The sequence below is a fragment of the Xiphophorus hellerii genome, chromosome 5 (assembly GCF_003331165.1).
Source record: "Xiphophorus hellerii strain 12219 chromosome 5, Xiphophorus_hellerii-4.1, whole genome shotgun sequence".
NCBI lineage: Eukaryota > Metazoa > Chordata > Actinopteri > Cyprinodontiformes > Poeciliidae > Xiphophorus > Xiphophorus hellerii.
The window spans coordinates 10474889-10499873 of NC_045676.1; the positions used below are offsets into that span (position 1 = coordinate 10474889).

The following is a 24985-nucleotide window of genomic DNA, read 5'->3' on the forward strand; positions in this document are numbered from 1 at the left end:
TGGGACTGTCTTCCGAAAATCAATGAGAGCCTTTTTTGTCTTGGTTTTCAGGGCTTCTGGACGGTGATGTTCCATTATGCAAAAATATGTTTATGTATGCAAGGTATGCAATGTGCTGCCTGTGTGCATATTTACTCCTTTTAATGCATTTTTTTCTGATTAACAATGGGTAGAAATTGGCCAACAATAACACATATTTTATACTCCGGTGAAGAAAAGGTTTTCCGTTTATTATTTATAATTTTATTTTGAAGATCTACCGACGTTGTAAACGATGTATTTCCGACTGACCTCAAAACTGAAGGTGACGTATTTCCGGTAGAGGTCCGCCAGGGTTTTGTAGCTTGTGCTTTTGCAAAATACGAAATGACACAACGCAGCTGAACAAATATTGCTTTTAAAATAAGGACGATGTGGTTTGTGAGGAGATTTCTCTCGTCGGTGGTTTACAGGGGTTCGTATGTATGGTGATATTATGTGTTTTTTATTTTATTAAATCACGTGGTGCAGTTCAGCTGGTTGCAAGTGTTCAAAACTTCAATGGGTAAACTTTGATAAAACCACCATTTAACCCGCTCTGTTTAAATTATTCTAGGGCAGAATATTTAAAGGCAGGCTTATGATGTCTGCTGTGTTTTCCGCTTATATCTCTGTCCGCTGCAGGTCACTATGCCGGGCAGTCCGGACTCCTGCTCCGACCTCGGTTCGGCTCCCTTCCGGCGGACCTGGAGCTGCGCTACCTCCAGTGCACCTGTTGCTGGAGGAGCCGGGTTCCCGTGGCGGGTTTTGAGACTTTAAACGCCGCTCTCACTTCTTCTTCCTCCTCCTCCCTGTCGCCTGAGTCCTGTAAGGAGGACGGCAGGACTACACTGGACGCCTGCTACACCTCCGAGCAGCGGGACGCCATCCTCCAGCTCCTCAACAACGCCACCTCGGCGGAGATGGCCAGCGTCAAGCTGCTGAGAGGCCGCAAGTCGCTCAACATCGTGGAGTACAGGACCAAACACGGACCGTTTAAAACTCTGGAGAGCGTGGTAAATGTCCCGCTGCTGAAGCACAAGAGCGCCGTCATAGTGTTCAACTCCATCGTGAATCCGGTGAAGAAGGAGAGGAAGGTTCGGATACAGCTGGCCAAGTTCATCAGACCGGAGGTGGACAGGTCCTGGTTGGAGGTGAGATGCTGGTTCAGAGACCTCATGTGTCTGATTATGACAAACATCTTCTCAAATCATGTTAGAAGTAAACAGAGCACTCTTGCTGTGGGTTTATGTTTATACAGTGGCTTGCAGAAGTGCTCATGCCCAATGAACTTCCACATTTTGCCTCACTAAGTACCAAAACTAGGGCTGAGTGATAAATCGATTTGATCAATCAATCAAAACTTCTGATTACATTTTAGGAAATGTGGATATTGCACTCCTTGGGTTTCCATAGTCTGCAGGTCAGTCCACCCAAAAATTACAATCTTGTTCGCCAAGCAAATTTTGCAACTTCAATTTATTTACTTTCTCATTGAATGAGAAACTTCCAAACTTTTGGTCTGAACTGTACATTGAAGACGATAGTTGCAACGTAACGAAATGTGGAACATTTTAAGGGTCATGAAATGCTTTTTATGATCACCCTATATTTCGAAAGTAAAAGTCAAAGGGAGCATAAAGCACTGTTCCCAAGTCATTGTTCTTTGTGTACACAGGATGCTACATCCATAGTATCACTAGTATGTGGAACTAATAAAATCGCTTGGGCCCATGTGGACCGGGAGATGACGGTATTAGAGTGGAAACAGAAGGAGTGTCCTAATTTCTTGAAAGGGACGTACATGGCTTCTTCTTACCTGAATGATGTGAGTACGCTCATCACAGCTTTTCAAACGGTGTTATCTGAATCCTCACATCCAGCTGAATACAAAGGTGTTTCCTTTTCTGCCCACAGGTGTCCACGGTTGTGTCCGTCTTGCCATCAGCAGATTTCTATCTGATAGAGAAGCCCGCCATCTCTGTGCAGAATACAGCTCTGTTTCCTGTCATGGCCCACATGAGGACTGTGGAGGCCCTGCTGTTTGCTCTGCTGGAGCCCAAAATCTCCCCACCAGAGCCTAATATTCCTCCCAGGTCAGAAAAGACGCTAATTGAAACAACCATAGTTGAGCATTCCTGTCCTTTGTTTTGAAATGTATTATCACAACTGTGATACTTTTATAGTTATTATTGATTATTTTTCCTGTAGAACAGCGGGGTAACAAGTAAAATAGGCATATCTCATTTGGTGTGATCCTCTAGTGGTTTTAACAGAACCTCATGGACTTCTTTGACTGCTAAGATTTACCAACAGTCAGTTCTGGAAAAACAGCAACACACCTGTTATTTGTAAGATGTTTAGCTTCACACACGTTTGTGGTTAGAAATTATTCACAAAGCCAGTAAACTTCAGAGTTATGAGTTTAAACTTGATGCTTGTGAACCTGGTGGTTTTTCAGATCAATCCTGGGATACACCATTGTCCTCAAAATTGCTAAAATTTGAGATGCAGCTTAAAATGAATGATGCCTGCCACATGTTTTGTGGTAACTGGAAAAGAAGGAAATCAGCTGGGTTTTTTTTGACAGCTTACCTGATTTAAGGTGGCAGCCAAAATGATGAGAAAAGCATATCAACAATAAAGCTGGCATTTTGGTGTCTAATGACAACCAGTAGACACTATCTACTGGTTGTCATTAGACAACCATCTAGTGTCATTAGATGCTAACAGGGTGTTTGGGAGCGATATCTGTAAAATATTTTTTTCTGCCCTACCATCACAAATGTAAACATGTAGAAATTCCTGAACCTCACTGGGACTTTTCCTGTAGCTGTGCTTTGGTCACACGAAACGAAAATGCACCTTTTCAGCTACTAATGCTGCATAAGTCTAGGTTGTTTGTCAAATATCTGCCCAGTTTAGGTTACTAAGTACGGCATGCATTTTATTTTAAAATATCTTTCGACGTGTATTTTTCTATCATTACCACGTGTCTCGTATCAAATTTACTTTTATAATGATTAAGTCAACCAGATTTGAGGTTTAGCACCTTGTCATCCGCAAAAGATTTTACTACAATCCACATTCAGTGAAACCGTTTGACGTTTTCTCGTCTTCAGCAGCATTAAACGCAGAAATAACGAGTCCTCTTTTCCTTATCAGGGTTCTTAACATGATGAGGACCGCCGTGGGACGCCACTTTGACCTGATTGTGGGGGAGTCTCGGACTAGCGGGGCTCAGGTAGTGCGCCAGCTGATGACTGAGTCAGTAACGCAGAAGTTTCCCAGAATAAACGTCCCTCAGGAACTGCTGGCCAAGTACAGGAACTACTTCCAGATGGGCAGCAGGAGAGGAGGGGAGGAGCTGTGTGACGCTCTGCTGCAGGCTGTGGCTTTTTACGAGCTCCTCACTGATTCTTCCTGTTAGCTGGATATGTTTGATTCACCATGAACAGACCTCACTGCAGACTCCTGAACTGCATCATCGGTCCTTTAGGGATCCATAGGGTGTTTAAATGGGATTAATATAGAATTTGGTATTTTGTGTTTGTCATACAGTGAGCTATTTTTTTTCCTCTTTTTGGAGCATCTTCACTCCCTATGGTGTGTAAAATATGTCAGGATGGATTTAAAGCGCACCTAATGAATAGTATAACAAATCTTATCTAAAAATACTTTTATTTATATTTCCTATTTGCACTTTCATGAAAATAAAACATGATTAGTCATCTCTAAGGCAGTGAATCCATCAGTCAGAGTTTAGGTCAAATAAATACGGTGAAACCTGTCGAGCTCAGGAGTCTTTCTGAACTTTCGTTAACAGGAAATCCTCAGCCAGGAGTTGGATGGCAGATTTTGAGAGGCCTAAATGTGAACGGCCCAGGTAGTTCCAACGCCTGTGAGAACAAAAACAGAAACATATTTTAAAGACTATTTGGCTGCATTAAAAAAAAAAAACAGAGAGAGAAGATTCAACTATCTCAACATTATTTGTTTAAAAAGTAGAAATGGTGAAGTTTAGCACAGAATCAGTGACCCACCTGCCCAGCTCTTCTCTGTGCTGCTGTGCACTGACAGTGTGACAGATGAGGCGGAGAACCGGCAGGTAGTCGACGCAGACGGCACGCCTGTTCCCCAGCAGGCTGAAGGACTCACTGCTGAGCAGCAGCCGACTCACTCTGGACCTCCTTTGGGACACCCTAGAAAGACGGATAAGCTACTCAAAGTCAGGTATACTGCAACAGTTCGAGTCTTCTTTTATACTCCTGAAAAAACAGATGTTAGGACCCAGCATAACCTTTACTTTATACAGTCATTGGAAAAAAAAAAACGTACACCCTGTAATCATTTTTCTTTTACTAGCTTGTAAAAGTGTTCAAATTTAATCTCAAGTGTAGAAAAACAACAAATGTCTTACAGATTTACTGAAACAAAAAGCAAAACAGCAAAAAGTAATTATACCATTGCTATTTCCATTTGAGTTGTAAAGGTAAAGAAGCAGCCAGATGCTAATCAATCACATATTTTACCAGAGACTTAAGTCTGTCAAATAAATGGGTGATCTATCCCAGCCTTTAAGCGCCTGATTAATTTTGTGTTTCAAAATGCTGCAGTTTTCATTCCTGAGTCAGATAATGTACAACCGGGGTGTCAGTCAAGTCTGGAACAGGAAAACGTCTCAGACTGGAAGGACGTCAGGCAAGTTCAGATCGTAGAAAACACAAGATCTCCAACTCAAACAATCCACACCTCAGTTAGCATGTTGAAGATCACGATCTGGGAATTTCAAAATGACTTAAATACTGCATGTTTGGAAAGGTTACCAGGAAACCTGTGTCTGTAGAAAGACTATGGAAGCATGGTGAAGGTTTGCAGAGATGCATCTAAGTTGTGGAACAAAGTGCTTTGGGCAGATGAGACCAAAAGTCGAGATGTTTGACCATAATGCACAGCAGTATAGCTCTTTGAAAACAAATAGCTCATCAGGACAAACACTGAATACCAACCGTTAAACATAGTGGTGGAGGAATGATGATTTGTTAACTGAGCTCTGTATACCAAAGTATTCTGGAATCAAATGCAAGTTTCAGGTAAATCTCGGCTCAAAACAACCCGGATCTCAAACAAGACAGAAAATATAACAGTGAATGAAGGCGAATTGGCAGGTTATTATTTTTTTTCTTTGTCCATCAAAACTCCCACCTTTTTCAGCTTGTAAACACACCAAAAGCATGTTCTTTGAGTTTAGTAGACAGAGGACAAATACAAGAGATGTTGATATACTTAAAATGGAACAGCAATGCAATTCCTATATTTTCTGTTGCATTTAAAACTGCTACCTCTAATGTTTTGCCCATGTTTTTATTTTATGAACACTATTGTTAAGTTTATGCCCATCGTTACCTAAGGAGGATTTGTGATGCTGTGGTTTTGAAATACAAGAATGTACTCTAAATAAAGTTATCTTTCCCAGAGTGCGGTTATACTATTGCACTGTATGTTTAATTTTTACAGATCTTTACATACCATTAAATCTTCTAGATTAAGAACTTCTAGAATGTTGAACTGAAAACTGTTTTGCATAAGAAGCTGGCTGGTGTGGAGTATTAAAAGTGGAGCAGACTCACCTTGACGCACATCGAGGTTGAGCAGTAAAGCTGAGACTCTGTCTTTTACAGCAGCTAGTTAACAGCAGCCTCTCCTGCAGTCTGTTCCACTGCTTATCGCCCAGTTTTTGTTTACATCTGTAGGCTTCAGTCCGCGCCTCAGTAACTCTCCACCAGCACTGTCGACAACCCAAACCTTCAGCTGCTGCCTTCATTTCCTCAAGCCTGCCCTGCTTCAGACTCCTGCTGTCCTCCTCCCCCGGCTCATCCAACAATCCGTCCTTTAAATCTGCTCCGGTCCAAACAAACACTTCGGCCGTGTGCGGGCCTGAAACATAGTGAGGTAGCGTCGCGTCAATGTCTGACATGAGGTCAAAGAAATCTGCCAGTCCGTCCAAGCAGTCGGTAACCGATTTGGCTGCACGTTTTTCAGGTTTGTCCCGGGTCTCGGTGAATGATGGCGCTCTTTGAGGTCTGCTGGTTAAATGTGACGCTGATTTGGAAGCCGTGAATCTCCTTCGGCTCAGCCGGGAAGATTTGTTGTGGGTCAGCGACACCTCTGAACCGAAGGTGTGACTCAGTCGCAGGATGTGAGGATTAGAGCGCCTTGGCTCAGTCTGCTGCTGGGAATCGGACTCAGGGGCTCCGATAGAGAGAAGGAGCTCCAGGTTGGAGTAGAGCAGAGGTACACCTCTTCTCCAGCTCTCGGACAGGATTTTGAGAAACTTCAACATGTTCTCTTCTGAGAGGGACCCACGCTGGAGAACAAAAGAAATAAAAAAAACAAGAAGTCTGCAAAGATATTGGGGCTGAAATGGTCAGATTAATCGTGATGAATTGACTATTGAAATGATAGTCAACTAATTTAGTAATTGATTAATTGTTAACTGTACACAGACTCAGAAAGAGGCCATTTGGAGAAAGAACAACACAGAGCAGTAAAGGCTGAGCTTTTCACATCATGATTTTTCAGATGCAGATTCATCCTTTGCTACAAATGATCAAATGTTCACCAAATTAATGCTATGTTATTGCATTTTAGGCAAGAAAATGCTTTTCTTTTTAAAAAAATGAAAAGAATTACTGGTTTATTTGCATATTTTACTTGTTTCTAACATGGTATAGGAAAGGCTTAAATGGTTAAATAAAAAATCTAATCATAATAACCAATAGCTACAATAATAGTTAGTTGCAGCCCTAAAAGGTGTTCAGAACCAGTAAATAGAGCCTCCCAGTGTGTAATCTAATCTTTGTATAAAGTACTTGCCTTTAAGAAATTAAGAAGGTAATTTGGGGTCACAGGATGGAGACCCAGCATGTGTACGGAGCAGCCTGCTTGCCAGGGAGGAACTTTTGAATCAAGACCGCATCCTTCTGTTGCGCTGCAGTCTGCAAACAAAACCGCTTCCAGGTTTGTTGTTGTCGGAGTTTTAAACAACAGAAGACGTATCCACAAAATTAAACTTACGGTGTGAGCTGATCGGTTCTTCAGCCAGCGCTCCGCCCTGCGACCCGCTGCTGCTGTTGACCCAGAGCTGCAGCTGCAGCAGGCTGCGCCTCACGTCGCCGCATGCGAGTCTGAAGAGGCTGCTGGCATCGTCTGGAGGCAGCTGGAAGTTTTCAGCCAGACACACCAGCTGCAGATAACTACAGACATTCACCTTCAAAACGAAGAAAAGACAGTATTTTTTTAAGATTTTGCTTCGCTGATCTCCTCATTACTTAACTGTGCAAGAATTGAGGAAATGGATGAGCTTTTTATGTGTTTTTGAAATCAATTGCAGCTGCAGACATGCATGATGCTGTGTCAATGTAACTTACTGATGGTGGAGTTTTGAAAGTTATTTCATCCAGGTTGCAGCCAAATCTCTCTTTGAATGAGGGATCTAAGGAAAACATACAGACATGCATTTAAAGAAACTCAATATGTTTGATCAGAAGTCTAGATCCGTCCATTATGGACAAGAATGCCATTCACTCACAGCTTTAAATTAATCTTTTACCAGACTAGAGTCAACAAAAACTTTAATGATTTTTTACAAACAAAGACAGAGAGTGCAGCTGAATATGCTGATGCAGCATATCCAGCTGCTTAAACAACTCGTGACTCACACACACCTAGAGAGCATGATTCTGTACTGTTCAGAACAGTGTTCAATCTTAATTGATAATATAACGTGTCAATAATTGTCTAATTAGGACTGTTATTTTTTTAAAGCAAGCTTTCTGGCTTAGAGAAAAAAACCAGTTCATTTTTCAAAGTCATATTTTTACTAGGTTATTCATACATCTACTGTATAGATGTCAGTTTCAAACTAAATATTTAATTTACACACTAAATATTTAGTTCATAAACTAAACATTTAGTTTTGTAACAAACTTTTGTTTGCTAGCTAAATGTATGAAAACTCTTGAACTGTCCATGAAAGTTTGGACAACACTGTAAAAGCAACCAATTTGCAGAAAGTTTGTTTAGTTACAGGATGTTCTGAGAGACAGTTGGCAGCATTTTATAACAGCTGTAAGGATCAAGTATCAAAAAGGTGCAATAAATGCAACCTTTTGCACCCAACTTTGGTTTTGAAATTTGAAATTGTTTTGTTGTTTGATCACACCACCGTGGAAAAAGTTGAAACCCCTAAATTTAGATTACATCACATCCATGTTGAGTATTACAGAACGTTTTTCAATGAAACTGTCCTCTAAATGAGCAATTGCATTATTTCAAGACTTTTATTTAAAATAAAGAGGTTAAAATCCAAACTTACCATTAGTGGTCAGGACAACAGGTCGTTTTGTGGTGGTCATGAAGGCTTTTATGGCTGTCAGGAAGCCAACATCGTCCTCAAATACCACATCAACCTATTAGAGCAGAATGTTGCAAATAAAAAATAAAAATCAACTACAGCCAGGCATTTAATAACTTATAAAGAAAGGTTTTACCTCCTCGAACAGAATGAGTGACGTGGCTGTCTTCTTGTTGTGTGGCACCTCTTGATCGCATCCTGCTGAGGAGTTCTCCACTTCCTTGGTCTTTGCTTTTCCAGTTTTCATCTTAAAGTAGCGAGCCAACGTGACAGTGGCTGGCTTAGCTTTAAATTTACGACTAGACGAGTTTCGCGCTGCACGTTTTTTGGACGCGGCGACGGTATTTTTAGGGAGTTGTAATTTTCCTGGAAAACAAGCATTAAGAACATCAGGAAAAAGTATTACTGTTGCTGCTGACTAAAGAGTCTCGTAGAACAGTTGCATTTTAAATAAACTCAAAGAGCATTATTTACCTTCAAACTAACTGATTTTTTTCTTTAAGGTACAGTGCAGACCAAAAGTTTGGACACACCTTTTAATTCAATGAGTTTCCTTTATTTTCATGACTATTGACATTGTAGATTCACACTGAAGGCATCAAAACTATGAATAACACATGTGGAAATATGCACTAAACAAAAAAGTGTAAAACAACTGAAAATACCCCTTATATTCTAGTTTCTTCAAAGTAGCAACCTTTTGCTGTGATTACTGCTTTGCACACACTCTGCATTTTCTTGATGAGCTTCAAGAGGTAGTCACCTGAAATGGTTTTCACTTCATAGGTGTGCCCTGTCAGGTTAATAAGTGGGATTTCCTGCCTTATAAATAGTGATGAAATAAAGAAAACCCATTGAATTAGAAGGTGCGTCCAAACTTTTGGTCTGTATTGTATTGTCTGCCATCAACTTCTTGATTATTTTTTTCAATTTCATATCATAATAAACAAACTAAAAACAAAATTTCTTTGTGGGGGAAAAAAAACAGATATTTCTGTTTTCACTGCGGTGTAGAAACAGTTCTGGTTGTGCTTTAGTGCAACCAACACCCTACCTGGTAAGGCCTCAGATTTAGGAGTACAGCTGTTTGCACTGTAGTTGTTGAAGTATGCAGGCTTCAGTGGATCTTCCCCTGGAATCTCCACGAGGTGAGACTGTGTGGTTTCCTTCAGCTGAGACAGAACACAGCGGCCACTGCGCTGCGAGGAGCAGTTCACCTCAAACACCTGTCGTTTAAAAGGGGGGGACAGTAAAGTTTCACAATGTCGTCTTAAAATTCTGCAATAATTCCTCTGTGGAAAGACTTAGAAGTGGAAAGATTAAAAAAAATTAGTCCACAATGGTTTGCAACAATCAGCTTTAAGCCTAATAAATAATTGATGGTAAATCCCCACCTTGAAGCCGAGCTCCTGGGCGCAGGCGTACACAGCAGCCGTCTTGCCCACACCCGAGGGTCCTGAAAGCAGCATGGCTTTACCCAGCGGCTCCACTCCTCCTTCCTCCAACCCAGCCTCACCCTGGAAGTCTCCACAGTCCCACGAACCTGCTCAGTGGTATTAGGAAAATGTTGTCAGAATGTTTCTAAAACATAAAAACAAGAAATTACATTAAATCAAACTAAACTTTGAAATAAAGGTAGAAAGAAAGACCACCACTGTTTTCGTCTGGTTTCCTTTCTGCCCTTTGCCTCCGCTCGTCACCGTCAGCTCTTTGTTTCCAGTTCTTCAGCCAACTGCTCAAAAACAGAAAGAAAAAGCGAAAAAAAAGCAGTTTTTCTCAGGAAGTATTTACCATGAGAACTTTATTTGATGGCAGGGGTCAGGACAGACTTAAATTTACCTGTGCAGCTTATTTACCGAGGCAGAATTACCGATGACTTCACTGGAATGTTGAGGAACATACTTGTCGGTCCAGAGAACATCCTCGAAACAGGGATCTAGAAAAAAAAGGGGGGAAAACTATCCTGTACGACACAAAGTCATTGTACAAAGTAAAAGACCCTCTGTTTACTGGGGTTTTGAATATCAGGACTTTTAAAGGATTCAAATTCAAATCCAACTTCAATTAGTGACAATAAGTCACACTGTCAGTATTTATTAAACAAAAACAAAGCTGGACTGAAAAGCTGTAGTTGATAAACTGAGTACAGCCTTGATTATATGCATGATTTCAGAGGTAAAGTAGGACGTAGGTGCTGCTGCTTTATTGCTTGATTGATCAGCAACTGTAATTACCTCTGTACTCCAAACAGATGCTATGCTAACACAATGCTAAGAAGGAAAGACAGCAGCAATTACAACAGAATAGCCATTATTAAAGCCCATTAACCAAGAAAAGGGTTAAAAGGTGATCTCCAAACACTCTGAAGTTCATCATTCAGCATAGAGAAAGGGATTATTTACAAATGGTAAATATTTTTAACAGCAGACAATCTTTTCTGAGTAGAAATATCAGCAAACTCCATCTCCATCTCAAGCTCTACATGCGTGAGATGACTGTTCTGGCAGACAAAGCAAGAATCTAAAACAGAATAAGTAAATTTAAAAAAATGTGTTCAAATTGTTCAGCATTTATTATAAAGAGCTCTATACAGTCTTTAGCAACGTTTTGTCCGGTCTCTGAATCAGTGAGTTTGTGGGAACATTAGGCACAACTTCATTTAAAACCTTTGCTGCCAAGTCTGAAGAGTAAGTATGTCTGTGATATTTTATAAGTGGCATGGAGATCCAAGGTATCCCAAACATAAAAAAGGCATTGCAGTGACCCAGCCAAAGTAACACACCTTGGGCCTATTAAAAAGTATAGGCAAAATATCAATAAACTCATACATAATCGCAAAAAAAGAGCCTTCATTGAATAGATGACTGTGCAATCTGTTGCATAATAAAGAGCAGATCAATTTCATCATGTCCTGATTTGTAAAATCCAAGAATTGACAGAAGGTGTACTTTCTTTTCACTGACCTATTGTGAAAACCGATCAGAATAAAGCAGGGTTTACCTCCTCGACCCTCTTCAGAGCTCTTTATTAGCTCAGTCGCTGGCGTGGTGAGGTTCATCCACCCAGGGTTTGTATGACAGCTGTTTTCCAGACCTACTGGGCTCAGCTTGTGTCCCTTGGGCCTAATCTTCTCATCCTGTCCCGACAGGGGACAGTGTCCCTCTGTTGAGGGGTCAGACCGCAAACGTTTCGGTAGCCTTTGAGAACCTTCAGGTCCACTTCTCCTTTTCTCCTTTTGCATTGAATCTGGATGGAGGGAATGCTCTCAAATGAATGTAAAATAAAATAAATAAATACAAGTGCAGATTCTGGTAGAAAAGACTTGGAAACCTCACCTGCAGGCCCTGACTCATGCAGCCTCTGGCTTGCTTTCTTCAGCAAAGTGTTGAAAACTGTTGAAACTGGAAAAGCTGGATTTGACTTTTGGATTGCTTTCAGGCAGCTTTCCAGATGTGAAGCGGGGAGCCGTTCCCTGCAGATGACAGGTTTGCCTGTCAGATGAGATTCTGGATGTTGGCCCTGCACGTCATCACGCTGAGAGGGGGACATTGATTTGTGTTCAGTCTGATAAGACCCTCCATCTGAACGTCCTTTAATCTTCACGTGCTGCAAGAAAATCGGAGCCATTTTAAATCCTGTGCAGAGTGAGCTCTTCCTCTCCTCGCTGTCAGCTGCCAAGAGCTTTTCCTGCGAGGTTTCACCGTCAGAGCAGCCGCCGTCTGATAACACGATAACTGCAGTTCGCGCATGGCGATGATGTCCATCTTTGTTTTGCTTGGTTTTATTGCGCTTGAGTTTGTTTCGCTTCATCTGAACATCATCAAACTTTCCGGTCTGCAGCTGTTTTGTATTTGGCGCTCAGCTATGATTGGAGACACGACGCCGACGTCAAATTATGCGACGTAAATATCGGCATATGTTCATGTAGCCGACTACTGTTAACGTGGGTACTGCGACGTAGGAAATGACGCCTCTTGTCTCCCCAGATCCGTTAATGCCTTGTGTAAAAGTGAAACCAAAACACTACCTAACATTGTTTACCTCTAAGTAAATAAGTTATTTTAAATGGTATTAACGCTTTAACGTATTGAATTTGTAGGCATTACATTATTTTAACACCGGGGGAACGCTTTAAGCGTGACGCAGCCAGAGATCGTCTATTCAGAAAGACGCTTCCAGTCCCTTTGCAAAGCGTTTTTATTTAACCGAGACAATCATTGGGCAAGAAAAAGCAAATAATACATTGTTTTATTTAAATAGAAATCCATAATCCAATTTGCATTTATTTCCCGTCACTAAATACTTCTTGAACCACTTTTCCTGCAAATCTTTTGTAGTATGTTTACCAGCTTTGAACTTCCATAACACAGAAATATTTGTCCATTGTTCATTACAACTCGATCTTCACGTTAGATGGGAGTCTTTAGGTATCAGGTTTTAAATCTTTCAAGCCAAGAATTTTCAGTATCATAGACATATTGTCATTGCTGTGAAACAAAGTAAGCATTTCTGCACTGTCACATTTTTTTCCCTGTATATTTATATAAAAGATGTACACATTGTTCCTCTTTTTATTTTATTTCCCCTGAAGTTGATCTATTTATTCTTAATTAATGGACACTGTGAGTACCTGTAAAACCGAAGTTCTCGTTTCTCATTTTGGGACTTGTTTAATTTTGAAAAAAAAAAAAAGAGGAAAAAAAAAATACAGGAAACAAATTAATCTGCTCAATTTTGCCAGCAAAACAGAAAGCAGTTATTTAAATTATTTGTGTACAAATTAACAACCAAATGCTTTTTGTAAAGAGATAAAATTGAAATCCAAGTAAAATTTATTGAGAAAGTGCTTTTCAGAGACATAAAGAACTACGTAAGCAGATAATTAGAAAATTAAAACATGAAAGAAAACATGAAAGAAAAATAATTTGGCAAAACATGTCCAACAAGGACTGAGGCATGAAAACAAATCAATGAATGCTTTATTTGGTGATTGAGCAAAAGGAAGCACAAGCTTGACTAATTCTTTGATTGCAATTTCAGTGGAGCACAGTCTCAGCCTTAATGGACGTTTTGAACAAGATAATTTCAAAAAAGTCAGTCAACCAGTGGATTAGGGTGGACAAACTGTTTAACATATGGTTAAAGGATATTTGAAGGTAATTAGCATAGCGGTTAAAGAAAATGTCAGAAAAAGACTAAATGATGCTAGTCAATGGAAAAACTGAATGAAAATAATAATAGGCCAAAAACTGAACCTTGAGGAACTCCGCCATTTACATAGGTATTGTGGGAGGAATGGCACATTGTTTTTAATAAGAGACTGATGATTTAAACAGACTAAAATAAACATGTCTACTACATAAAGACCAGGAAAAAATAAAACAACAACAGGGTCTTTTACTTAATGGCACTAAGTACATATTTTATCTACAACAGAAAGAAAACATTGAAACGAGTTAAAAGATCAATCACCTTTGACACCTTCCAGATGATACAACAGGTGTGAAAACAACAATAAAGAACACACTCTTTAATCCCTGAAGTTGAAATTACATTTTGCTATGAGGTCAGTGGTGGATTTCCACCAGTTTCATCCTGCAGTTGATCACCTTGTAATGGTCACATTGAATTAACTGAAAGCCTACCTTTGTTTGATTTGTTTCCTCTGAAGAGTCTTTTGCCTCAACCTTAAATATTCCCAAAAGCAAAAATAATTTCAAGTTCATTTCTGGTTAACTCCATTATTATAAAAAGTAATGGATACACTATTGGCCTGACAATAAAAATATCATCAGACCAATAGGGTGAAAAAAAATTTAAAGTATGTGTTTCAACTTTATTTAATCTACATTTTGATCTTTAAAACTATACTTTGACTGCCCTTGATGCAGAGCAAGACACACAATCTAATTATTCCTTTGAGAACCATGGTACTCACTCATGGTTTTTTTACTTGCTCATAAGGCAGAAGGTGTCATCACAGATTCTAGTTGAGTAAATGAAAATCATGTCAAAACAGGTTAAATACTTACATGTATTTAATGCAATAGTTAATCACAAGTAAAACAGCTTGAGGTTTTACTTCTGAGACCCACAGCAAGGGTAAACAGAGCTGGATTAATGCACAATTCACAACCTTGAATCGCAAAAATTGACAAAATTTGAAAGATGAAAGTTTGTTCTATAGTGTGTTCACTATAACTTAGGAGGATGAACATTGTCTGAGCCTGTTGATGCTGAGAGTGCTTTGTTCTGCAGGAACTCTGACACAAGCGGTGCGACCACTTCAGGGTTATTCAGGTGGACGTGATGATTGCCTGGAACCTGCACCACCGTGTTCTGAAACGTGCATGAAAAAAAATAAAAATTAACTTGAATTGGCTGTCTTCTCACCAGTGTGTAGGAGAAAAGGTTGATGTTAACGTGGCACCGAACGTTTATTGATCATGTCTTTTGAATTTAGCACCTGCAATGGGGGATGCTGATAAATGCAACTAGTTTAGACTAGCGAAAGCAAAAAAAGTTATGTTTTTGTGATTCTAAAATAAATTCAACACCACAATAACTATTCTGTTTTAGGATTAAAGCACAAATTTCTTGTGTTTTTGCTTCTTTATTACACTTTATGCTTTAGATCATCAAGAAAGCCGACCCGAGTAAATACAAAATACAGTTTACAACCAATGATTTTATTAAGGGGGAAAGCTACCATATCAAACTGGCACTGTCTGAAAAAGTAACCATCTTCTAAGTATAACTTGTTATACTATTGGTGGCAACAATACCTATCAAGCCTTTATGATAACTGGGAATGAGACTTTTGCAACACTGTTGAGAAATGTGCCCCACTCTTCCTTACAGAATTATTTTAAATCAGTCACACTGGGGGGGGGGTTTAAATGTTGAGGTCATCCCACACCCATTAATGTCAGTGTTCAATGGCTCATCAAAAACAGTACTGTAAAACTTAAAAATCATGTGAAATATTATCCTTAAAATTAGTCAAAAAGCTGTGTTTAGTTCTGTTTTAAATGTTCTGAAATCAGTGTTGATCTCTATCAACTCCTGCTGAAAAGTGAACAGCAAACAGCCCTGTGTTGACATGTATTGATGAAGAACAGTGGACCTTTTGAACTTGGATATTGGTTGAAACAACTCTCTTGACAAAAGCAGTCAGGAAAAATGAACTCACATGTCGGTCCCTGAAGGCCTGAAGAAGAGCTGATGTGTATTTCTTCTGATCAGACTCGACAAACATTTTCTCAAAGCCACTTTCTGCTCTGTTAAAACAAACATAAGCACAGGTATTCAGTGTGATGAAATCCGAGTGGAATCGGAAAAAAATAAAAAAAGTGAAGCGGAAGAAGATCTTTACAGAACAAGAAGGACAGGGGCTTCTATGCTTGACTGCAGCTCCAGACTCTGCTCCAGACTGATCCGTACTACGTTTCTCTAAAAACACAAAAGAAACGTTCACAAGCCGCATCGCGTGGCTACACGGAGTCAAACGGCGCAACAGTCGCCTACCAGGTTGATCCGAAAGTCTCTGGAGAACAGAACTCCTGCAACAGAGAATTATCAGTCATGCTTGCAAATCCTTTATGAGGACAAAATACAGCAGATCAGACGTCAGAAGGTTATTCATGTACCTCCTTCAACTTTAACTAGACCTCGCTCTAGGAGGATCTTTGCAGACTCCTCAGTCAAACTTGGGTTTCCAGCCAAAAGCCTAAATGTTGAACACACAGTACGAAACCGAACGAGTGTGACATATAATAAGTCTTGAAAACAGCAGATATAAGAAGATGTGGTACCTCTCAACGGCTTTTTCGTAAGTGTAAACTCTCATCTTCTTTTCTTCCATCTTCTTTTCAAACTGTATCATCTCATCCAGCCCCTGTCGTAATATTCTGGGCATTTCTTTCTGCAAATAAATTGACATCCAGTGATGTCAGAAAGTATATTAAATAATCAATTTTTCATATTATTCATTTCTCTGGGCTCTTGCCTCCAGCATTCCAGAATAGGATAAAAGTATGCAACAAATGGATCATTTTGAATCCAGCAGGTCAATATATCATCATTCAAAGAGATAACATTCAACAATATTTCCTACATTTTTTTTTTTTATTGAATGCAAAGATCTTTAATGACATTCTGACATAAGAATTTAACTGAGAAAAGCGCTGTAGTGTTGGTAAAAATACCGGATCTGTGGGTAAGAATCCGTAGGAATCCAGCAGCACCAAGGCATCCACCATCTCTGGATAGAGAGCGCTGAACTGTGGAAAACACCACATTGTATCATTTATACAAACAAAAACTCTGTGTTTTGTTTCAACAAATACCAGTATTGCAGAACTGTGAATTGAAAGTAAAATTATACGTGCTTTTCAACGTTTGAAACACCTGAAAATTTGACATGAATTTCCTTTAATAGTGGCTCTACAAATTAAGAACTATTTTTGCTGTAGTTTTATCTCTTAGGTTAAATCTCTATCATTTTTACACATCTACAAGCTGACATTTTTCTTTGCAAAACATTTTTGCTGTTTTAAACCCTCCGGTTCTGGCTCTGGTTTTGTGTTTACTGTCCTGGAAGCAACAGCTAAAGCTAAAGCTCAGTCTCAACTGTTTTGTACCATGTCAATAGTTATTAACCTGCATTTAGCTCCATTCTCGTCCCATAACGTCTGGCCAGATTTCCTGTCCTTACTGAATCAAAGGCTTTGTCAGAGCATGATGCTACCACCACCGTGTTTCACAATTTATGTGAATTATATGTTTGTTTCCTTTTGTAAGGAGGTTCACTCACCATTCCACCTATGTTACCACCTGAAGCAAAAACAGGAATATTATTAAAATACAAGAATACTTTACGGCTCTACTGTAGTTCTTTTCTGTATCTTCACTCACCCATGCTGTGGCCAATGATGGAGAATTTGTTCCACTGTAGAGCTGTGGGTGTAATTTTCCACATCATCAACTCCATTTTGAACCATAAAACGAGTCTTAAACTCCTGGTCTCAAGTAATACACCACTGCTTTCAGGTAAACTGGAAATACATGCTGCTAGCTAGTATAATGAAATTTGATTTGATTTAATTGCCAAAATGGGAGTTTGCCAGTTCTGGTCATCACGTACCATCAACAACTCTGCGCATGTCCATCACGTAAGAGGGGAAGACATTCAGAACTCCAGGAGGACGGTGGGATGAGCAGCCGTGACCTGCCAGGTCAATTGCAACATATCTGAAGTCTGAAAAAAGAATGAAGAATGAGGAGAACCTGTCCTCCTTTAAGAGTTACGGCCACAATTATTGGCACCACTGGTAAAGACTTTTAAGCAGCGTTGAAAAGCATATGTTTGTCATCTAAATACACAATTTAACACTGAAAAAAGAATTAATTTAAACAAATTTAGTCAGTGGGAAAAACGTCCAGGGGAAAAAAAATCATCAGTGCTGTATTTAAAGTGTTGGATGCTTTTGATTTTTAGATTTAAAAGTTTTTGTTGCCTTGGGTAATATATATGATGTGACACCAAGGTCATTCAAAAAGGCTCTTCTAAATCAGAAAGACAAGAGGTCATGCCATTTAAAAAAATGAGTCAGGAAGTAGCTGCAACAAAAAAGCTGCTCAACAATAATCTTGCACTTGTAACCCAAAAAAATGTACAATTTGAAAATGGGAAACAACTGAAACTGTGACAAACTAGGCTGGATGAGAACTCAAGTTTTTCTTGGTGGAATATAAAACTCTTCAAAGCTCACTGTTAGCATCTCGGTGTGACAGTATCCATAGAAACCATACACATGGAGTTAACTAAATGCTGATGGCACTTTAATTTGAACTGAGTGCTTTGGTCACATGAGATTAAGGTTGGTAGGTTTGCTGTGGAACAAATGATAACTATGTGGAAAAGCAACATATGTCCACTGTTATATAAAATTGAGAGCTACTATTACTTTTATAGACCCCATGTTACAATAAGGGCTGGGGTTTGATTAAACATTCAGTGTAATTAGAAAACATGTTTCACATTTAATGCAAAAACAAAACAAAAAAACCTCACCTTTAGGTAGAAGAGGGAGCAGCGTGTTGAACGTCCCACAGTTGTCTGCCCAGCCATGCAGGCACAGAACTGGGCGACCGTGATCAGGACCCCAGATTTTACCTCTGATCTCCCCCCATGGGACTGGTACACAGAGCTCTGTAACTGGACATGAAGTGATGAGGTGATCAGATACATACTGTTAATAATTATGGTGAGTGACGTGGTCTCTCAAGATAATTTTAGCCCATCAAAGAAACACATAAATCATTTTTTATGCACTGAAAGCTTTTAAGCAGGTGGTTTCCAAACATTTCCTAATGAGCAGTACCTCCATGTCAAGAAATTTAAAAACAAGAGCACAACAAAAGTTGTACATACATTATTATCCATTTAACCTGAAGGTTTGAAGTAAAATTTTCCAAGTTTCAAGATGGGAAGCCCCAGTTATTCAAGATGGGACAGACAGAGTTTTGAATAGAGTTGTAAATTTCTTGAGTAGGGCACAATCGTCCCTCAGTCTCCTGCTGTATGTTTGTTGTTGAAGAGATCTGAAATACTGAATGTATCCAAATAGATACCTTTTGGTTTAGTTACGTCATGCAGGTTTATTTTAAAACATCAGAAATCAGCTCTACCCCCCAAACTCAAAAGAATGAACCGATGCTAAGATTTTCGTCTTATCATAGTCATTCATATCATGAATCAGATTTCAGACCTGTAAGCTGCAGACCAGGATAACAGAAGAAAAACTGAGGAACTGACCTCATCTGAATTGGTGGTAGACCCCTGTGCATATGCACCATTTCGTGGAAACATCATAAGAGTGAAATCATGTTAATGTTACTGCTCATGTTCAGGAATGTTTGCCACCACTACAGATCTTATATCTCTGTTTGACTAAAGTCACACAGGCAGCTTTTGTTTTAGTTGGGAAGAGATTTGTTTTCACATAATTAGCAAAAGGAAAAAAGTAGCAGATTTGAATTTCTGCTCCAAATTCAAGCTGGGTAAATAAGTTCAAACTCATTTTTTTGTTACAAAATCTTTATGTGGCTCTGTCGATCAACTACTATCAAACTATCAGACATGATATAGCAATAGCTACCTGCTTGCTTCATTGTACCGGACGTTACGTGTCTGACACCTTTTAAAGCCTGTATCATCTCGGACAATTCCCCAAGTAAAAAAAAAAATCTATTAATTCAAAGTCAAATAAAATAAGAAAAACTTGCTGTCAACTTTGAACCAAATATTTAAATTCTTTCTGAGCCTCGCCGATGTCTTCCGGTTGTTGCATACCAGTTAGTTCAGTGGACGCTGCTATTGGATAAACTGGGATCCGACTGAGAAGTTTGATCCAATCAGCGTTCAGTCGGGGAGGAGCGTACTTTTCACCCAGTGCAGTGTTAAACATTAACCACCAGAGGGCAGGTTTGTCACTTGATAACAACCATTGACATTCTGATGCCTACTTATTTCTTCCTCCCCCCCTTTTTGTCACTCTGAGCTGTTTTGGATCATCAGGCAAATTTTGGATTCAGACAAAAATATCCAAGAAATTACAAATGCAATTGTATATTTTTCCTTTTTATATTGATCTTCTAATTTTATTATTGTTATTATTTTATTGTTATTCTTATTTCTATTTATTCATTTTTGCTTTATTGTACCGAAGCAGTTTTCTAGCCTGAGAACTTGTGGCAACAGCAATAAAGTGATTCTGATTCTGATTAAATAATTATTATATTTAATGTTATGACATTTGGTCAAGTACTGCACATTTGTTTATCATGGAAATAAGTTACATTAATAAGCTGATAGTTGAGCTTATAGTTTGCAAATTGTGTGACTAAATGCATGTTAAGAAACTGTGGTCAGTATTTAAACATGTACCTACATTTTGTTTGCATGTAGACCGGTTTTGCACCATATATGGATGTGAAACCCTTACATATGCAGATCTTCTTGAAATTTTAGGTCCAACAGCAGTGAACTGATGAATCTACAAATGAAATAATAAAAATGCCATCATGGAATGCTTTATCTAAGAGGAAACAAACTCTTGAAACTGAAGTGAAATTGTCGGAGCATTCCTTTGTCACACATGGGACACAAACAGTAGGTCAGATGATTTGTAGATGAAATGAAGTCCACTTATTTTTTTGTTTATGAGGGTTGTTTTACATCATTCTGACTTATTTTACATGCATGGTAAATGATCCGGAGAAATTTGGGTTGTAGAGAAACCATTGCAGCTGGTTTATACATAACATCTAAGCTGCAGGTGTAAGCATGAATATAATAATAATCAAATGCATTATTGTTGGCTTGGACAAGTCTTAAAAAAATACCCCACTTTTTTATTTCTCTTCTTGAATGAAAATGTTTAATCAAGATTGTGTGGGTCAGTGTATGACTTTAAAGCTTTATTGTCTAGGGAATCACAGGTTGTTGTGACAGAAAACTGTCTCTGAAGGTCAGTTTGGGGCCACAATAGACCTTCTTTGCTTGAGCTGCACATCCTTTTAAGATGATGTCCTTTGTATACGTACTGGCTCTATTTCTTCGAAGCCAAAACAGGAGGGTTTTGTTTTTCTAACATCCAATCTGGCTGAAATCCGAGAGCAGAATAAAGGAGGGAAGTATCCCCTGAGCAACGCTCGGCGGGGAGCATCTATGGAAACAATAACTCACAAGTCTAATTGTGCAGATTTTAGAATCCTGGAAATCAACAAATAGGATGAAGCACAGTCTTTAATGTTAGTGCTGAGATGAAAAAAATACCTCAAGTGGAGGCTATTACTAGCTAAAATTAAAAAATAACAGCATAGCTGTTGGTTTGATTTAATTAAAGAACATGACTGTTCTTTAACAGTCATGTGAGTTGTGGCTTTTACTATGTTGAAGAATTAATCTGGGAAAGATGTTGTCTATGAATTTTTACACATGTAACTTTATACAATCACATGCATTTATTCCTAAATTGTTGTGTTGGGATCTGGTCCCTAACTTTGATCATAGAAAATATACTGAAAGAATTAGAAAAGCTTGCTTTTAGCTATATAGTAACCAATTTTCTTCTTTTTGTGTGCATGTTTGTTCACATTTCACTCTGTAAAAAGCGTTTCTGTCTCCCATACTTTTGTTGTTTTCTTTATTTCCCTATGTAGATGACATTTCTGTTAAAATTTTAGAACATGCCATTTAGAAGACGCAACAGACATGTGGAAGAGGGTGCTCTGGCCTGAAACGTCCAAACCGAACTTTGGTCTTCTTGTAAAACAATATGTTTGACAGAAAACCTTTGGTAAAACATAGTGGTGGCAGCATCATGGTCTGGAGTTGTTTTCTTCAGCAAGGACAAGAAGCTGGTCAGAGTTTCTGAGAAAATGGATAGAGCCTCCAACAAGAAAACACTATGGAGGCTGTAAAAGACTTGAGATTGAGGACGACGACACTAAACTTCCAAGTAGAGCTACAGTAAAAGAGTTTGCATTGAAAGGTGGCTAAGCTGATGTTTGTTGGGCATCAGAGGTTGGTGGTGGTGAGAGTGTTTTTAAGAGACGTGCAGGAAGAGCAGTAGACTGAGAGGAGTGCTGGAAAAAAATTGGGTGGCAGGACAGAGGGAGGGAGTATAAAAGGACAGTTTGAGAGGGGGGGAGTCAGGCCAAGGAGAAACTTGAATAACCACACAGGATCATTTTTGAGCTTACAGGTCAGTAAATACCTTTACTATTGATTTTGCATCAGAATCTCTGGCAAAAACTGGAACATTTAAATTAATGTCAAAGGTTTAATGTAATTTAAATCTAAATCAATAGACTGAGGAACAATTTCTTTGCAAAAACCGTTCAAATATTTAACTGAGATAATTGGTCCTGGTTTATAACAGATATGTTCAAAATGCATAGAAATTCTTCCACAAAAAGATATCTTTAGATCATTTTTCACAAAGAGTTGACGAGCACAAGCAAATCTTGGAGAACTATTGCCTTTAAAGAGAAAAATATCAATAGTTAAAAGAGAAATGCATGCATGTATTTTAATTTTACAGCTATAATAATCTTTGATGATATTAGATGCATCTACTGTGTATCTAATATCAATTTAAACTATACAAAACAGCACTGAGGCTATATTACACAGTCACTAAGGACAAATGAGGTAATAGATTCAACTCTTTCTGGCAATGAGATGCCCTTGAACTGAGTGGGGTTTGGCCCGAGGCCACCAAACCAAACAGGAGAAATGCAATGCCACACAACAAGATAACACTGTTTGTGGAGCTTTTACAACCCTCCTAAAACTGGATTTTTTTCTGCCACCTCTCCTTTTTGGAAAGAAGAGCCTTAATCCCTAACTAAGTGTGTTTTATAAACTATTTTATACGTCTGTTTCTTGTCAGACTTTTGTCTTCCCTGATCATGGCGGACTTTGATATGGTTCTGAAGCACTGGGGTCCGGTGGAAGCGGATTACAACACCCATGGGAATCTGGTTCTGACCCGGTCAGTGGTTCTGGAATGATAAGACTGTTTCCATCCTTGCGTGACAGATTGTTTTCACAGCAATAATTGGTGTTTCAATAACAACACGTCCTCTACTGTGAATGAAGACAGGAGTTGATGGTTATTTATTGTCATGATTTATAAAAATACAAATCAGACATCAAATTTATTATTGGTTTTTAGTGGTTATTTCAGAGTATTATTTTGTATTCTGTTCTGTCAAACAAGCTGATGTTAGCTGGTCAGGCTTTCATTCATGCCTAACAGTCATGCTGTTGGATTGGATACCTAACATTTATGCATGTTGAAATATTAGATATCCAATTTCAGTAAGCTGGCCAGCAGTGTGCAGCACCGAGTTACCCAAAGTTCCAGACAGTCTGAGAAAACTCCAGTTGCTCAGATACTTCCCCTAGTGCCTCATTAAGAGGAATTTCTGGGATTAAAAAAATGTATGCAGATTTGAATTCCTAAGTTTTTAAAACAGTGCTGAAGATACCGGTAACCAGCCTATCCCTTCTCATGAAAATCTAAGTTGTTTACCTAAATAGTTTGTCACTACGTTTTTGGTGCAATAATCCATCATTCTTTGATTCTTCTTTCCTTTCCCCGCAGCTTATTCCATGAGCACCCAGAAACCCAGAAGCTGTTCCCGAAGTTTGCTGGCATTGCCAAGGGAGACCTGGCCAGCAACGCAGCTGTTTCTGCCCACGGCGCCACTGTGCTGAAGAAGCTCGGTGAGCTCCTAAAGGCCAAAGGCAACCACGCCGCCATCCTCAAACCCCTGGCCAACACTCACGCCACCAAGCATAAGATCCCAATCAATAACTTCAGGGTGAGGATGCTGCTTTCATAGCAATGCTTCTCTTGAAGTAGTTTCCCTGACTTTCTCGATGTTTCCTTCCGTTCAGCTGATTACTGAGGTGATCGCTAAAATCATGGGGGAGAAGGCCGGCTTGGACGCTGCCGGCCAGCAGGCCCTGAGGAACGTGATGGCGGTTGTCATCGCTGACATCGACACCACCTACAAAGAGCTGGGCTTTTCTGGTTGAACAATGTGATCACACAAAACTGTCTTGGATTTCAGCAATCAGAAAATCTTCCACTTGCAAACACTTTCACATCTTGACATTCAATGAGTAATAAGACTGCTGATTAATTATACTAACCTTATCCTTAAAAAAAATCGTAATAAGCTCAAGAGACTTGCTTTCATTGTAACTAATTGCTTGTTCGCTTAATGCACATCTAAATTCTTGAAAACGGTTTTAATGTACTGTAAATCTAATGTTACCAATAAAGAATGTCCTGCTTCTTCTTACTGCTCACTTCTTTTGGTGATCTTTCTGTGTGTTTGTATTGTTTACCCTGAAAGGGGAGCTCTAGTAACAATCTTCCTGTGTGAAACACTGTTGAAAACAGAACAGGTAAAGCATTTTGACACAAAATAACTATGATAGAAAAGTAAAGCAAGGTAAAACTCAAAAATAATAGTAGTTGAAATGAAAGCTATTTCATAGAATTACAGACCAATTAAATAGTTTTGCTGATTGTGGTCAGTATGTGTTTGATTCTTGATGATCATTAAGGGTGCTGATCTCCAGTCTTCATTTCTTTCTGTAAATGATGAATTGGCTACTTTGTAAACACCAGATGTGACAATGGTTTGAAAGTTCATAAAAATGTGTTCACTTGGGCCTCTGTTGCATTGTTGAGTATGGAGTTGCTTAAGGATTGAAGATATCTGCTTTGGTTTTGGCCCCATTAGACTAGCGGTTAGCTTTGATAATCTGGATCTATGCTATATGAAAACACTATGTGGAGTTAACTGTAAGATTAGCATCTTAAAATCTTGTGGAAAAGGGACAAACTCGACAGTGTTGAAAAGCTAACACCTAGGTTAAGTGTTTTGGCTGATTTTAGATATTTAAAACAGCTCACACAAAAGATGCTCATACGCAAAGAATAAAACACTAAATTAGCTTAT

At 39.1% G+C, this 24985-nt stretch overlaps 4 protein-coding genes across 5 annotated transcripts; 2 read left to right on the plus strand and 2 right to left on the minus strand.

The window, feature by feature from the left end:
• The first annotated feature begins 301 nt into the window (after positions 1 to 301).
• On the plus strand, positions 302 to 3965 carry tefm (transcription elongation factor, mitochondrial). The gene is made up of 5 exons (XM_032563335.1): positions 302 to 454; positions 664 to 1172; positions 1697 to 1846; positions 1936 to 2114; positions 3184 to 3965. The coding sequence occupies exons 1-5, from the start codon at positions 412 to 414 to the stop codon at positions 3446 to 3448; spliced, it is 1146 nt and encodes a 381-aa protein (XP_032419226.1). The 5' UTR covers positions 302 to 411; the 3' UTR covers positions 3449 to 3965.
• Positions 3799 to 12550, minus strand: atad5b (ATPase family AAA domain containing 5b). Of its 2 annotated transcripts, none has more exons than XM_032563334.1 (14): positions 11770 to 12550; positions 11435 to 11680; positions 10274 to 10370; positions 10090 to 10166; positions 9829 to 9977; positions 9489 to 9660; positions 8571 to 8800; positions 8396 to 8489; positions 7449 to 7513; positions 7096 to 7288; positions 6895 to 7016; positions 5649 to 6385; positions 4062 to 4220; positions 3799 to 3917 (listed from the first exon to the last, which is right to left on the minus strand). In XM_032563334.1, the coding sequence occupies exons 1-14, from the start codon at positions 12242 to 12244 to the stop codon at positions 3815 to 3817; spliced, it is 2919 nt and encodes a 972-aa protein (XP_032419225.1). In that variant the 5' UTR covers positions 12245 to 12550; the 3' UTR covers positions 3799 to 3814. The 2 variants fall into 2 exon arrangements, with proteins under 2 accessions (XP_032419225.1, XP_032419224.1); XM_032563333.1 differs by having other exon boundaries at positions 10087 to 10166.
• Positions 12551 to 13243: 693 nt separating this feature from the next.
• Positions 13244 to 19812, minus strand: serhl (serine hydrolase like). Its single transcript, XM_032563336.1, has 12 exons — positions 19597 to 19812; positions 18510 to 18653; positions 17580 to 17693; positions 17351 to 17392; positions 17250 to 17269; positions 16642 to 16716; positions 16249 to 16358; positions 16084 to 16163; positions 15962 to 15996; positions 15810 to 15886; positions 15627 to 15714; positions 13244 to 14773 (listed from the first exon to the last, which is right to left on the minus strand). The coding sequence occupies exons 1-12, from the start codon at positions 19652 to 19654 to the stop codon at positions 14630 to 14632; spliced, it is 987 nt and encodes a 328-aa protein (XP_032419227.1). The 5' UTR covers positions 19655 to 19812; the 3' UTR covers positions 13244 to 14629.
• Positions 19813 to 22109: 2297 nt separating this feature from the next.
• mb (myoglobin) lies at positions 22110 to 24319 on the plus strand. The gene is made up of 4 exons (XM_032564230.1): positions 22110 to 22206; positions 22897 to 22998; positions 23614 to 23833; positions 23910 to 24319. Exons 2-4 carry the CDS (start codon positions 22916 to 22918, stop codon positions 24048 to 24050), a joined length of 444 nt encoding a protein of 147 aa, XP_032420121.1. The 5' UTR covers positions 22110 to 22206; positions 22897 to 22915; the 3' UTR covers positions 24051 to 24319.
• The last annotated feature ends 666 nt before the right edge of the window (positions 24320 to 24985 follow it).

Coding starts and splice junctions, on each gene's coding strand:
- tefm (XM_032563335.1), top strand. CDS start 412: ATGTGGTTTGTGAGGAGATTTCTCTCGTCGGTGGTTTACAGGG. Junction 1,173..1,696: donor TGGACAGGTCCTGGTTGGAG/GTGAGATGCTGG, acceptor TTGTGTACACAG/GATGCTACATCCATAGTATC. Junction 1,847..1,935: donor CTTCTTCTTACCTGAATGAT/GTGAGTACGCTC, acceptor TTCTGCCCACAG/GTGTCCACGGTTGTGTCCGT.
- atad5b (XM_032563333.1), bottom strand. CDS start 12,244: ATGAAGCGAAACAAACTCAAGCGCAATAAAACCAAGCAAAACAAAGAT. Junction 11,681..11,769: donor GCATGAGTCAGGGCCTGCAG/GTGAGGTTTCCA, acceptor CCCTCCATCCAG/ATTCAATGCAAAAGGAGAAA. Junction 7,289..7,448: donor CTTTCAAAACTCCACCATCA/GTAAGTTACATT, acceptor TTCGTTTTGAAG/GTGAATGTCTGTAGTTATCT.
- serhl (XM_032563336.1), bottom strand. CDS start 19,654: ATGATACAGGCTTTAAAAGGTGTCAGACACGTAACGTCCGGTACAATG. Junction 17,694..18,509: donor GCTCCCTCTTCTACCTAAAG/GTGAGGTTTTTT, acceptor TTCTTTTTTCAG/ACTTCAGATATGTTGCAATT. Junction 16,164..16,248: donor TACGAAAAAGCCGTTGAGAG/GTACCACATCTT, acceptor TTCAACATTTAG/GCTTTTGGCTGGAAACCCAA.
- mb (XM_032564230.1), top strand. CDS start 22,916: ATGGCGGACTTTGATATGGTTCTGAAGCACTGGGGTCCGGTGGAAGCG. Junction 22,999..23,613: donor GGGAATCTGGTTCTGACCCG/GTCAGTGGTTCT, acceptor CTTTCCCCGCAG/CTTATTCCATGAGCACCCAG. Junction 23,834..23,909: donor TCCCAATCAATAACTTCAGG/GTGAGGATGCTG, acceptor CCTTCCGTTCAG/CTGATTACTGAGGTGATCGC.